Source organism: Ochotona curzoniae, unplaced genomic scaffold (assembly GCF_017591425.1).
Source record: "Ochotona curzoniae isolate NIBS_2020 unplaced genomic scaffold, NIBS_Ocur_1.0 scaffold_1852, whole genome shotgun sequence".
NCBI lineage: Eukaryota > Metazoa > Chordata > Mammalia > Lagomorpha > Ochotonidae > Ochotona > Ochotona curzoniae.
In genome coordinates this window covers 15918276-15932058 of record NW_024467087.1, presented here as the reverse complement: position 1 = coordinate 15932058, position 13783 = coordinate 15918276, and the positions used below count along the sequence as shown (strand labels likewise).

Below are 13783 nucleotides of genomic sequence, written 5' to 3'. Positions count from 1 at the left end.
CATGGCTGGGAGCGAAGTGAGGCATGGTGAGTTGTGAGCCAGGACCTGAAGGCCTTAGTTCTGAACCTGCACAATTATGTAAGTTTGATAAAGACTGGCCTGGATTTTTCACACATAATGCTGTCTGTTTCATACATTTAAAATCATGAAATAAAAACATTCAGAAAAGCAACATCATTATCACCTGACGTCGGCTCCAACAGCTATGAAAGTAGCCCAAGTCCTCAGAATATTCAAAGACTCAGACGTAAGCTGTTCAGTACTTTTGCTTAGGTGCTTAACTGGTCAATCATAGACCCCTTTAAAGACGTAAAAGTGTTGCATTAAAAATTCTGTTAACAGACTCTGGTAGTTGATCTTAGCTTATATTTTATAAGTAGGACATCTAATGAATTCTTAAAAACAAACATTGCAGTGGTATTCAGAAGATCTAAGTTTTGCCTTGGAGAAAAAAAAGTTGTATTTACCCTCTCTCTGAAAACGTAAGGCTACTTTCAAAAAATTCACAAAATAAACTCAAAACAAATATTAGAGTTGATTTTTAATTGCTTTTTTAGTGGCATATTAAGCCCTTGTAATCATAGTTGCTACCACAAGTATTCTATATAAATCCTTAAGGAATTTTTTTTAATTGTATATCATCCTGGTAGAACAAATACAACACTAAATTGCGAAACAATTAAACATTTGAATACTAATGGATATTTGATGTTAATAAAAAAAATTGGGGGGGTTTTCAGGTGGGACATTGGTATCACGATATATTGTTAAGAGTCCTTATGTTTGGGAAATATGAGTATGAGACTTCAACAGTTTTGAAATACAGAATTAAAAAGTAAGTTTATTTTTGTGCAAAATGAACTTAAATGTATGCATAGCTTTTACACAATGTACATTTTCAATAAACATTTTGAAGACTCCCTCGTATATGCAATTTCATTTTTTTCCTAATCCGGGGGAAAATACTTATATGGCAAAAAGGAGTATTTCCTTGGCTTTTTTTTTTTTTCTTAAAGGGATGACATTTATTCCTTCTTCAAAAGTTACAGTAAAACTAGGTGGAAGAGAACGGTTTTAGCAATTAGGAAAAAAGTACAATTCTGGGGTTTGGCCATTAAAAGTTATTTACATCAATGGGAGAAAAAAAAAGACAATAAAAAGTTGTTTCACTTTACTGACCTCACCCCAAAACCTAACACTTACTTACCAAGTCAAAAAAAAAAAAAAAAAGGACACAAGTGATTCACGAGCCAGAAGGTAGAACCTGAGTAAGACATTTATAAAAACCCAGACACGGGCAATGTCCTCCCAAGCCCAGGTGACACTAGGACAGCACAAGAGACAAAAAACTCAACAGGGGGAAAGCTGACACTCGGGGTTTGGGAGTGTTAGCACCTCACTTCTGGCTCATGGATTTGGGGAGAAGGTGAACAAAGCCTACTTGGAAAAGAACTGAGGAAGAAAACAAGCAATTGCCTTCTGCAGGGAGGTGGGGGACAGGGAGTCAAGGAAGGGACTGGGACCAGGAGCATTTCACATCACTAACCCAACTTGAGAGAATTGCCCCTATCCTCTTCAAATTTTCTTTAAGGACAGATCGTTCAATTTGAAAGGCTTCTTGAAAGAGAATTTATTCTTCATGAGGGTCTCCTTGGAGAGTGGGAGGTGGGGCATTCCCCCCTTAGCCTAGGCATCCTGGTTATGGGGTGCCCACTGTCTCATCTGTTCAGTTCGTGGTGGGGGGAGGAGGAGGGTGACTCTTCTTCACCCTTGGGGGTTAAATCTCCATTGCTTTTCACGTGGTCATTCTCCTGTCTATTGGCCTTGGGGGGAGGGGGTGGGAAGCACCTACTGCCTCCTCAGCAGTCATGTGGTCCCAGGCAGCTCAGAGTCCTGGCTACCACGATATAGGGGATCTTCTGGGGGCACCTGGAGCCACCTCGGGCTCACGCAGCAGAGGATAGTTTGGTGGGGCCGGGGCTGTTCACAGAGGGGTGGGGCTGGCGTCACTGATGGAGGTGTGCGTGTGCGTGAGCGTTTTGGGTGGGGGGGGGGGACCGAGATGCAGCCCTGTTCCACATCTGACCTGCTAGCTATGCCCACAGCTGCTCCACTCCCTGCCAGAATACTCTCCTTGGCTTTTAAGTACAGTATTTTCAGTATGCACTATTCAGTAAGCATAAGGTATAAGTGCACTAAATTTTAAATTCTAGCTCTTAGTCTTTCTCACCAAAAATGTTCTTAAAAATGTAATCTACCCCAGAAATACATCTGCAAGTTCTTAGACAAAATATAAGTTGTATGAAATTCAGTTGAATACAAGTAGATGCTGAAGAATGTGGATTTTAAAGAAATCCAACATGAAACTAGAACACTACAGTAACTAACCTTCTTTTCTCCCCTTTCGAGAATGGTTGTAATATCTTCATCTGTCAGCTCACTCTCTTTGGAAGCAAACACATGTGTGGCTCCATGGCGTATCATCTGTAACATTTCATCTTTTGCCAGTTTATTGGACTGTTGGTCAATGAGTCTTCCTAATAATAAAAATGAAAATTGTATATATGCAATTACATTCCCAAGAAAGCACTCTGCATTAGTTGTACCTAAACCATACTGCATTTAATCATATATAAGGCTTCATAAGAAAACTAGTGAACCTTTAAAGCAATTTAATGAACAACTCTGTTTTTCTTCTATCATGCTTTCCATTTTAATACAAATTTCTTTCCGTAAAATTCAGTCAAAACCCAGAAGGACAGGAATAGAATGTAACGTAGCAGAGAAGACACCTACCGCCCACATCAGAGTCCCTGGTTTCAATTCCCATCTCTGCTTCCTGACTCCCGCTCCCTGCTAATGCAGACACTGGAAAGCAGCTACACGGTTCACATGACTGGGAGTGGCAGATTGTGTTCTCAGCTACCAACTCTGGCCTCGGCCCAGCCCCGGGCATGGAGTGAACCAGCAGCTAGGACCCCACATTCTTCTTCTCCAATCATCTTTTTCAGAAACCAATTTTAAATCCTGCAGGACACGTATGTGTTTTTCTCATGCTCAGACCATTTTTTTAGAACAAATTTCTCTGTATTAAAATTGTTTTTAAAGCTAGACATTTTACCTGCTAAATCTTACCAGGTACTTCACAGGGCAAGCTTCTGGCATGAAACTATAGGCTACTGGTATTCAACTACTCTGTAGAGTGAATACAAGTGTTTCAATAAGGACCATTTTAATCCACATCTGATTTTTCCTCTAAGCTTGCAAATTTCTGTCAGTGTTTATTAAAAGTAAGCTTATTTAAAGAAAATCATGAGTTTTTGCAAAACCTACTTAACAAAGTTGATTAGTACAAATACCTTGTTGTATGACAATTGAATCAAGTCTCAGTTTTATCTCAGCTCTTTCCACAATCCTTTCTTCCACAGTGTTGTCAGTGATGAGGCGGAACACGCGTACTGGCTTCTTCTGACCAATGCGATGAGCTCGATCCTGGTAGAAAGAGTCCTTGCATGAGATATCAGATATCATAAATAAAACTTGAGAGTATCAGCAATCACACACTACAACATTCTGAAAATAAAATTGGCTTTCTGTTTATCTCCCTAGATATACCGCTTTGAAAGGCAAATGAATGTTAAGAATATCTAAAGATTCACAGGGACAAAAAAAAAAAGCTATTATACTGTACTCTTAAGGGACAATTTCTAGAAGGACAAAATGTAAAGTCCCTTTGGGATGAGAACAAGAGAGAGAAGAAAGCTTATGTACTGAGTAACTAAGTCACTTTAAGCCACTAAATTCAATCTTCTAAACTACAAAGAAGTTTTATAAATAAGTGACAAAGTAGTTAGCAAGGGTTGTTACAATCACAGAAGTCTGCTTTATCGCAAATTGAAGCAGTTTAAGTTTACTGAAATAATTTAAGAATATTTAGTAAAAAAAAAAAAAAAGGTTATTATTATCCTGGCTATACAATGGTCCACAATTGGCCCTACAGATTTACAGTTAGTAAAGGTGACAGAATTTGTTAATATAAAAACTTATAGGAAGAGGGTTTTTGAAACTCAGAAGCTGCTAATCCTAGAAGTGTGCATGCTGAGAGGCAGCAGCCGATGGCCAAGTAGTTGGGTCTCAGCCAGCCACATGAGAGACATAGAGGAAAATATATCTCATGGATTTTGATGTTTTTGTTGGTTCACTTTCCAAACAGCTGCAACCATCTGAGCCGCACCAGGATGCATCTGTGGGGCTCCTCTCTCTGCATGTCTCATGTGGGACACTCCAGTCCAAGTACATGGGCCACCTTCTACTGGTTTCCCAGGTGCATTAGCAGGGTGCCGAAGCAGAAGTAAAACGGATGGGACTCAAACTAGCACTATGATACAGGATGCTGGTGTCATAAGTGGTGGCTGTTAACCAATTTCTTAAAGATTTATCTATTTTTATTTGAAAGACAGTCACAGTGAGAGAGGCAGTGACAGAGGAAGAGATCGTCCATCCACTGATTGATTCACTCTCTAAATGGTTCCCACAGTTGAAGTTGGGCCAACGTCAGGAACCAGTAGCCTTTTCTGGACCTCCCACATGAACACAGTGACCCAAGCACTTGGACCATCCTCTGCTGCTTTCCAAGGCCATTAGCAGGGATCTGGATCAGACATAGAGCAGCTAAAATTCAAAAAAACACCCATATGGAATGCCAGCATTGCAAGCAGAAGCTTAACCTACTATGCCTAGGCACCAATCCCACTAAGTTCTTTTATATTGGGGTGGCATTGCAGTGCAGGACGTCAAGCCACTGCTAGAGACAATTATGCTTAATGAAATAAGCCAGACCCTAAAAAACAAGTATGTTTCCTCCAATTTGTGACAGCTAATATACAGTACAAAAAATGTACTATATATGAGTAAAACTGCCATCTTGAGATGTGATTATTGTTCATAGCTTTTATGTGTAGTCTTGAGGGACAGTGGCCTTTATAATCTGTACTTGTTGAATTTTTTTTATTTAGTGGGGGATTAAGCCTATGATGATAAAGTGAATTGACAGCATTTTCTTATAAAAATTAAAAGGAAAAAAAAGAAAAAGAAAGGATGAGGGAGGGAGGGTGAGAAATATCCTTACATGTATTCTCTTCAGATAAAAGAAAACTAAAGTAAATAGTAAGTGAAAAAAATCCACATCAACACATAAATGTTGCAGTTGGAATCAATGTATGTGTGTGCTTGTCTTCAATTCTTTTGCTTTCATATTTAGCACAGCAACTTTTTTTCCCCCAAGGAAAATCTTTAACTTTTATAAATCTCCAAAGTTTTCTCCCTTTTGGCATAAATCGCCATGTTGTATAAATAACAATGGTTTTCTAAGATCCCATTTCTGAGATTATTAATAAAGATTACTAACCATAGCTTGAAGATCAACCTGTGGATTCCAGTCTGAATCATACAGTATAACCACATCAGCACTTGCCAAGTTAATTCCAAGACCTCCAGCCCTGGTACTCAGCATAAAGATGAATTTGCTACTATTAGGAGCATTAAAAGCCTCTATTGCTTCCTTTTTAAAAAATTGATAAAGGAACAGGAAGAAAAAAAGAGAAAGAAAAATCGAATTACCAGAGTCCTTAATAAACAAATAAAAGACTTAACATGCACACAAAAAGATCTCTGTATACTTTTTAATATACTTTACATATATTTATAATATTCTATCTTTAAAAACACTTAAGCATATATCTACATACTGTACTGTGAACTACTGTAGAAAGTATATCAATGAAACTATTAATGTTTAAAAGCTTAGATCAATAAACTTAGCAAAATCACAAGGGCAACTTCAACTAAAAAATGAATTATTCATTCAGATAATTAAGACCTGAAATATATCTGCAGGTAGAATGTCCTATCTCAACTTCATTTCCATTAACTTATGAAGAATTAATAAAGATACAATTCAGAAGATCAACCAAGAGATAAAAAGGCTTTGGAATGGGAATGAGCAAAAACAGACAAAAGGCAAAGTAAGAAGATACATGCCAGTATGGCGACAAAGGACAAACAAGTAAGCAATAGGCAAAACCAAGAAGCCACAAAAGGGATATTCAGTAATCGATCTCACAAATTAAAAGGATGTTGACATCCTTACTACATAAAGGTCTCAGAGAAATTAGAACACTGAGACTCCAACAGAAAAAAAAGAGCAAAAAGAAAAAATACAACTCTTAAAACAAACACGAATGACCAAACAACACAAGAAACAAGAACAATGTTTAACCTCACTAGTCATCAAATAAATGCAAAGTAAAACAACAATACCATTTTTGAAGATTAAAAGAAAATGATAATACTCAATGTTGACGAGGGGGCGGTGAGACGGGCACTCTCATACATTGCTGCTGAGAATGTCAATTGGCACAAGCTTTCTGGAAAGCAATTTGGCAATATGCGTCAAGAGCCTTAAAAATGTTCATACCCTTTGACCCCGTAATTCCACTTCTAGGAATTTATCCTAAGGAAATAGAGATGTTCAGAAAGATTTATGTATAAGGACTTCACTCTAGCATTATTTATAACAATGAAAATATTGGAGACAGCTTAAATGATAAAAAAAATAGGGGGGGATAAGTTACTCAAACTATAGCCACTGGATAAAATAGTTATTCAAACATTATTTTATAATGATTTTCTTTACTAAAATACAAAAGTACAATATAATGCTGAGTGAGACTTAGCATATTGACCTTTAAACAGTATGCTATCAATTACTTAAACATATCTTACATACATTGAAAAAGATTGGCCAGAAACAGTTTCATTTTCTAAATTTCCTTCAGCAATTATTTATTACTTGTATAATTACAAAAGGCAGGAAAGTATTTCTTTTTTTCAATGAATGACATGGCATGGTCAAAGTTGCAGGCGGAGAAAGTGACTCCCATTGCCGCAGTCAGCAGAGCACGTGAAGGGGCAGTAGAGAAAGCAGCTGGGTGTAGTGAGAGGCACCTTGCTGTAGAGGAAATAGCAAAAACTTGAGCGTGAATCACGACTCTACCATTTATTACATCTGTGATTCTCGGCAAGCATTTAACCTCTCTGAGACACAGTTTCAAATGGAGAAAATTATACCAATACTTTACCAGGCTGCTGGGAGAATTCAATTGGAACTTTAAGTTGCCTAGCTCATAGTAGTTGTTTGTGAAATGTTAGTTCCTTTCCCTATAAAAGTGAGGAGGCCAATTAAATCAGAGGATGACCAGAGGCTCAGCTAGCTGAATTCAGCTGCAGTTATGGGGAAAGGACAAATCAGAGCTATTAAGAAAGAATTATTTATTCACAGCTGGCACACAGAGTAAGAAACCAAATATGGTCTGCCACTTCTTACTGGAAATAATGGATGAAATGATGGCATGGACAACACAGAAGGAATGCAGGGCATCTCCAAGAAAAAAAAATATATGAACAGCTCTGACTTTGCCAAATTTTAAATTACCATACATAATTGAAAGTTTCTGAGAACAAAACACTATTTGAATTTTTTTCATTATTTGAAATTTTTAAAAACCTGAAGAATTTGAACATAGATACATCATGAACAGAGCAAACAGTCAGAAACGACACTTGGCTACTTGACATCACAAAGCACCTACTGTACTGCCTTGGTCTCCTCTTCATTCTATGAAGAACAGTCATCTACAATGGCACTATAGGACGTATGCTTAACATAGTAAAATCAGTTCTTATCAACAGGTCAGCAAAAGCTCAGTAAAGCTTCAAGCCACCATCTCCCAGATGAGTAAAAATTACTCCCAAAGAGTAAAAATCTATATTGCATGGAACAGTGCAAGCACTGAACCGTCCTCATGTGTGTGAATGTTACCACATCTGCCTCCCTCTAGCAGCCGGCCTAAACGCCTTAATAGGAAAAGGGCCTGTGTGCTTGCTGTAAACACCACTCTGTGCTACAGCAGGCCTCCAGAGGAAGCACCTGCGGGACAGGGCCCATTGCATTTACCAACAGGAAGGGATTCAGGCTGAGTACCTGGAGAAAGGACTATAAACCACATGCCTGTAAAAGACCTGTGTGCAATGTCATGACACGTGGCATACGCAGGCACTTCCAAAAGTTTATAGAAAATGAAATTAAAAGCTAAGTTTATTTAGGCCTGTAGCTTTTCATAATATGCACTTGCCATGAAGTTTTTGAAGTTCTTGCATGTACTCAGTTTCAAAAATTGCACCAAAATATTTTTTTAATTCCATTTCCACAAACTTTTGGACATGCACTCATATACTGCATTACTAATTTAAGGCTGCATTCATATTCACTGATCCACCTAACACTATCAGAAAAAAAAAAGAAACTCATGTGTTAATGGTGTACTTATAATACAAGTGAAAATACTGGGGCTCAGAGAATTAAATGGCTTGCATACACTACAAAGCAGCAAAGCAGGTGCTAAAATTCACAGGGCTTCTTTAACCAAATTCAGTGCATTTTTCAATATACCATAAAATCATGATCTTTGCCCAGAACTTGAGCATAGGCTTGAAACAGAAGCCCAAGAAAGAGCCCCGAAAGATAACAGAATATAGAAGATAAATTATCAAAGCCTTCTCCAAAAAGCGCTTGAAAAGCATTAGACCCATGACATTGGTGAGGGATAGTCTAAAGATCTCAAAGAGTTTTCAAATTCAAGAAACCTAATGGGTGCTAGGTAAGCTCACGGACTCATTCATGCACAACAACCTTTGCGTGTCCCAAGATCCAAAATTCATGATAAGCATCTGTATTTTACTGCTGCCATCTAACTTGTACAAAAGCTCCATGAGATCAAGATTACTTCCTTTAGAGATGACTACATGTATGAGTCTTTGTGTTGCTCATTAATAGGCCAAATCTCCTCCATTAAACTCCACAAATGGCAAGGGTCTACTGCAGGAGGCAAATCAAGAAAAGAAAATTGCATCAAATCGTAAGTCAGAGAATAAGCTGAGCAATGATAATCAAAGAGCTCAGAGATAGCAGTGGCTAGAGGAGAGAAGGATGGAGTAGTGTCCAGCTGATCCCTCGTATTGCCTCCAAGACTCTCCTCCTAGATAAGGAGACCTTGGAAAGATGATTTGTAAAGAATCAGCAGAATGGAAACTAAACTGAAGATTCCAGAAAGAGATGGCAGTGAGAAAGTCTATGCACCTAGCTCAAGAAAAAGCAAAAGTTCGAAATGACCTAATGATGAAAAACATTGCTTCACTGAACTCTGATTTTGGAAGTGGTGTTTTATTCTCTCTTCCTCACCTCTCTTTCTTCATGTGGGGTTTGTCCATCCAGCCGACAATACTCATATCCACGCCACATACAATAATCCTCCAAAATGTCCAGCAAGCGAGTCATCTGGCTGAAAATGAGAACCCTTGAACCTAAAACATTTCACAAGGAAAGGCAAATTATACAACTTGTGCAAAACTAACTTGAAGTTAGGAAAATAATACTTAACATCATACACAATATACACATGTGAAGCTACTTCAAAAAGTTCATGGAAAATGGAGTTTAAAGCTTATTTTGATATAAAATTTAGTGTGCTCCATGTAGCATTTTCACAATATACATTTTGTGAACTTTTCAAAAGGCTGGATTTCAACATTTTACACCAAAATAAACTTGCCTTTTAATTCCATTGCACATGTAGCTTTTGAAATACTCTCCTATAATACAAGAGCCGTCCACCAAACGCACACACACCCTTTCAAGGGATGCGCTATATAATTTTGCATTTGCAAGCTACACATTGTTCTTCAACATCCTCTATACATATTGACATGATATAAGAAAAAACTGTGCCTTTACTTTGTCCTAAGGGGGAATGATGGCTCCACATGGCCTCCCATTGGATCGCTGAGTCTGAGCCACTAGTCTCCCAACTAGTCTTCTGTTCATTTCTGGTCTCTTGGCCTCAGCTGATCCCTCATATTGCCTCCAAGACTCTCCTCCTACCACGTTAACTCCCGTAACAGCACTATCCACAGCAAATCTTCTCAGGTCCTTCTTCTGCCTTCAGCAAACTTTCATGTGCCTTAAAACCTGGTTTCAATGACCTTTTGTAATTGGATCCATGCAGCTCCTCAGATTCATCAACTGCCACTTTACCCTCCTTTACCCCCATACACCATATACCCCACCTCCACCCATTGCCTTCTTTCATATATTCATTTCACTGACCTGGAGAACCCTCCCTCTGCTATTACCATGGTTCACTCCACTTTTCAGCATTCACTCCAACTGTTATCTCTGTGAAGACTTTCCCAACTCCCTGTTTCTCAACCCATCACAGCATTTATCACAACCATTCCTCCTCCCTGCGCTGTCAGCTTGTCCAAGGCTAAGACTAATATCTTACTTTTGTGTACCCAACTCATAGGACAATTCCTGGCACGTAACAAATATGCAACAATGTCTGCTGAATGAGTGAATGAATGAATGTGGAAAAGGTATACTCATAATACATTCATACGAATTTGTTCCTTGCTAAAGTAAACACTTCTTACTCACCCTGTTCTTTGAGTTTGGCCAAAAGCTTATCTAGAACTAGCATTTTCCCACTGTTGCTGACAATATGCTCATCAGTGGTATAAGGCGGACCAGGCTCAGCTCCATCAAACAGGTACGGATGATTACAACACTTGCGAAGCTGCATGAGAATGTTTAAGAGTCGCATCTTGTCCATCTTGCCAGCAGAGTTTAAAACATCAATATCTTTCATCAGGATTTTCGTATACCTAAAATTTGAAATAAAATTAGCCACCAATTATTAGAAAGACGAATGCCATGAAGAAATTATCCCTGATGGTCAGATTAGATTCCCATTTGAAAACTTGACTGAAGACCAAAACTGAGCAGCAAAACCAAGAAACAAATAAAGTTTTCACATTTAACTTCTATGTTGCTTACAAAAATGTTTTCTCCTGCTCCACTGATGAGAAACGCTCATCAGCTGATAACTATTCAGAGAATTGCATGCATCTGATCATTATTTTAGAACTACAATATTTGCTAAACATTGACATCCACTTTTGAGCTAAAAGCAGTCTCAAGTTTATATAAACCTATCGTTACAGATAATCTTTTTTCATGATCTTGTAACTGTTTTCACCTTTTTCTAGACCTTTACCCAGACAAAAAGAGACCTGTGCATTCATCTGACGAAAAACAGAATTTAATAGTCAATTTGTACAGGACTTACCTGAATCATTCCACTAAATCATCGCAACTCGAGTATGTATCAGTATCATACCCATATCATGAACAGAAATTCACAAAGCTAAAAGAAGGTGAATAACATACAGCCACAGCAATAAGGCAAGGCAAGGAGTTGGTCTTACTTCTGATGCTCTACTACATTATGCCAGCTTGTAGGCTAGATAAATCATTACATGTTTTATATATGATTTAATTTTACTTATATAAGCAACATTTTCCATCTTCTAGTACCATTATTATATCAATAACCGTTTTATCACTATCACTTAGTGATTCCCTTATCAATTTCCAGTTCTGCTTCTGTTTATCAGACCACTCCAGCATCTGTATTTTGTTAACATCCATAATCACACTGTTTTTATCACCATCATGATAATTATTATTATTTTCACTGATGACAAAAACCAAGAATAACAAGTTTGCCAGTGACATTTTGCTCTTTAAATCCTAAAATCTGCCTCTTAAACTAAGTATTATCACACATATTTTTAGAAAAAAAAAAAGGTGATATAATTTGCCCACACTAAATAGCTATTGAGAGGCAATATACACAGTAAGAGTGGGGGTGGGGTGGTACCAAGGCATAACAGGCTAATCCTCCATCTGCATCAGCATCCCATCTGAGCACCAGTTTGAGTCCTAGATGCTCTACTTCTGATCCAGCTCCCTGATGATGCTGGAAAGCACTGAAGGATGGCTTAGATCCTTGGGCCCCTGCACCCAGTTGGGAGATCTAGAAAAAGCCCCTGGCTCCCAGCTTCAGACCAGCTCAGATCTGGCTTTGTGGACAGGTGGGAGAGTGAACCAATGGATGGAAGATTCATTCTCTCTCTCTGCCTCTCCCCGTCCCTCCCTTCCTCCCTATAACTCTGACTTTCTGAGTAAAAAGTAAATCATGTAAAAAATATATATATGTGCGTACTGCAGTGCGTTACTGGCATCCCACTCCCATATGAACAATGGTTCTATCCAGCTGTACCATTTTCAATTCAGCTCTTTTTCCTGCAAATGCTCCTGTAAAAGATGGTCCAATTACCTGGGCTTTTGCCACAAACATGAGAGACCTGAATAGCGTTCTAGGCTCCTGACCCAGCCCTGGCTCTTACAGCCATTTGGGGAAGTGGACCAGCGGATGGTAGAGAACTCTCCGCAACTCTGTCTTTCAAATAAAATCTTTAAAATAAAAAGGGGTAACACATAGGATTCAAACACTAATCGACGGACTCTAAAACCTGTTCTTTCCCAAAAGTTAGGCAAAATATCTTTTAATTGTTTTAAAACATTTCAACTATTTGTCACATTTAAATATAAAATGTAATGTTTGAACTGAAACCATATGTAAGGAACTACAAAACTATCATTTAGTAAATTCTTAACACAAAAAAAAGTTTTAATGGAAATAAAATAGCTCACCATTCTCGCTGCATCTTACTCAATCCCAAGTAAATTTTTATTTCCTTTTTTGGAGGCAAACTCTTCTCTACATCAGTTTTTATACGACGCAACAAAAATGGTTTTAAAACCTAAAAAGTGATAGTTTTTATTTAAGAATTATAAAGCATTTAACACTGCAAAGCATGTATTTCACTTAACACCACTCGAATGTGAAATTTACTTCATAGCTGTAGGGACCAGCACTGTGGTTCAACAGGTTAAGCTGCTGATTCTGACACTGGAATCCCACATTAGAGCGCTAGTTCAAGCCCCAGCTATTCCATTTCTAGTCCAGCATACCTACTAAAGGAGAATACAGCACAAGTACTTGGGACTTTATTATTCACATAAGAGACCCAGACTGGGTTCTAGAAAGACATTTGGGGGGTGAGCTGGTGGTTAGAAGGTTTCTCTTTCTCTCTCTCTCTCTCTTCATAAATAATCTTTTGACTTTAAAACAGGAGAGGTAATCTGAATTCAGAGCACTAATAAAAGACTAAAAATGAAATAAAATTACAGGTCATCTCAAAATAGTTAAACATATGAACAAAAAGAAAATGGCTCACCATTAATGAAGATACAGATGAATCAGGATAAAACATAAAATACAAAATAATCAACATATACCTGAAAGACAGAGTCTATCCTAACAACAGTGCTATCGCTTACAGAGTGCCTCTCTACAATTTTCCAAACACTGAATTACGAACTTCACTAAAATAAGTACTGAATTACAGCAAGTAACTACAGTACATCTTTGAGATGTGACTATTTCAATCTGAGCAGTAAACTCACCGAAGTCACTTCGCTGGTAAGCAGTGGAAGCCGAACTCAAATGCAGATCTGGCAGATTCTGATTACCTCTTGAACTTATGCATGTTGCTTATTTTTTTTTCCAAGCCCATTTCTTCATTTACTCATTGAAAAAATATTTACGGTATGTATATACGCCGAGTGTTTTTAAATGGGGATAATGATACTATTTCTAGGGCTGTCACAAAGATTTATGGCAGTGCAGGCACAGAGCTTACCACATTTAGTAAACTATACCTATTATTATTAGCAATCTATGAAATCAAGGAAAACAGA

The 13783-nt window shown here is 38.0% G+C and overlaps 1 protein-coding gene across 3 annotated transcripts in view; it reads right to left on the bottom strand.

Moving 5' to 3' along the window:
- SMARCA1 (SWI/SNF related, matrix associated, actin dependent regulator of chromatin, subfamily a, member 1) overlaps nt 1–13783 on the bottom strand; it is an 81966-nt gene that overhangs the window by 45532 nt on the left and 22651 nt on the right. For 2 of the 3 annotated variants that reach the window (XM_040999465.1, XM_040999463.1), the window contains exons 10-15: nt 12674–12783; nt 10553–10779; nt 9299–9420; nt 5408–5560; nt 3360–3492; nt 2389–2537 (exon numbers count right to left, since the gene is read on the bottom strand). In XM_040999465.1, the coding sequence (XP_040855399.1) occupies nt 2389–2537; nt 3360–3492; nt 5408–5560; nt 9299–9420; nt 10553–10779; nt 12674–12783 (894 nt within the window). Of the gene's footprint in view, nt 1–2388; nt 2538–3359; nt 3493–5407; nt 5561–6475; nt 6512–9298; nt 9421–10552; nt 10780–12673; nt 12784–13783 lie in introns of all 3 variants that reach the window. The other variant, XM_040999464.1, reaches the window with a different exon arrangement.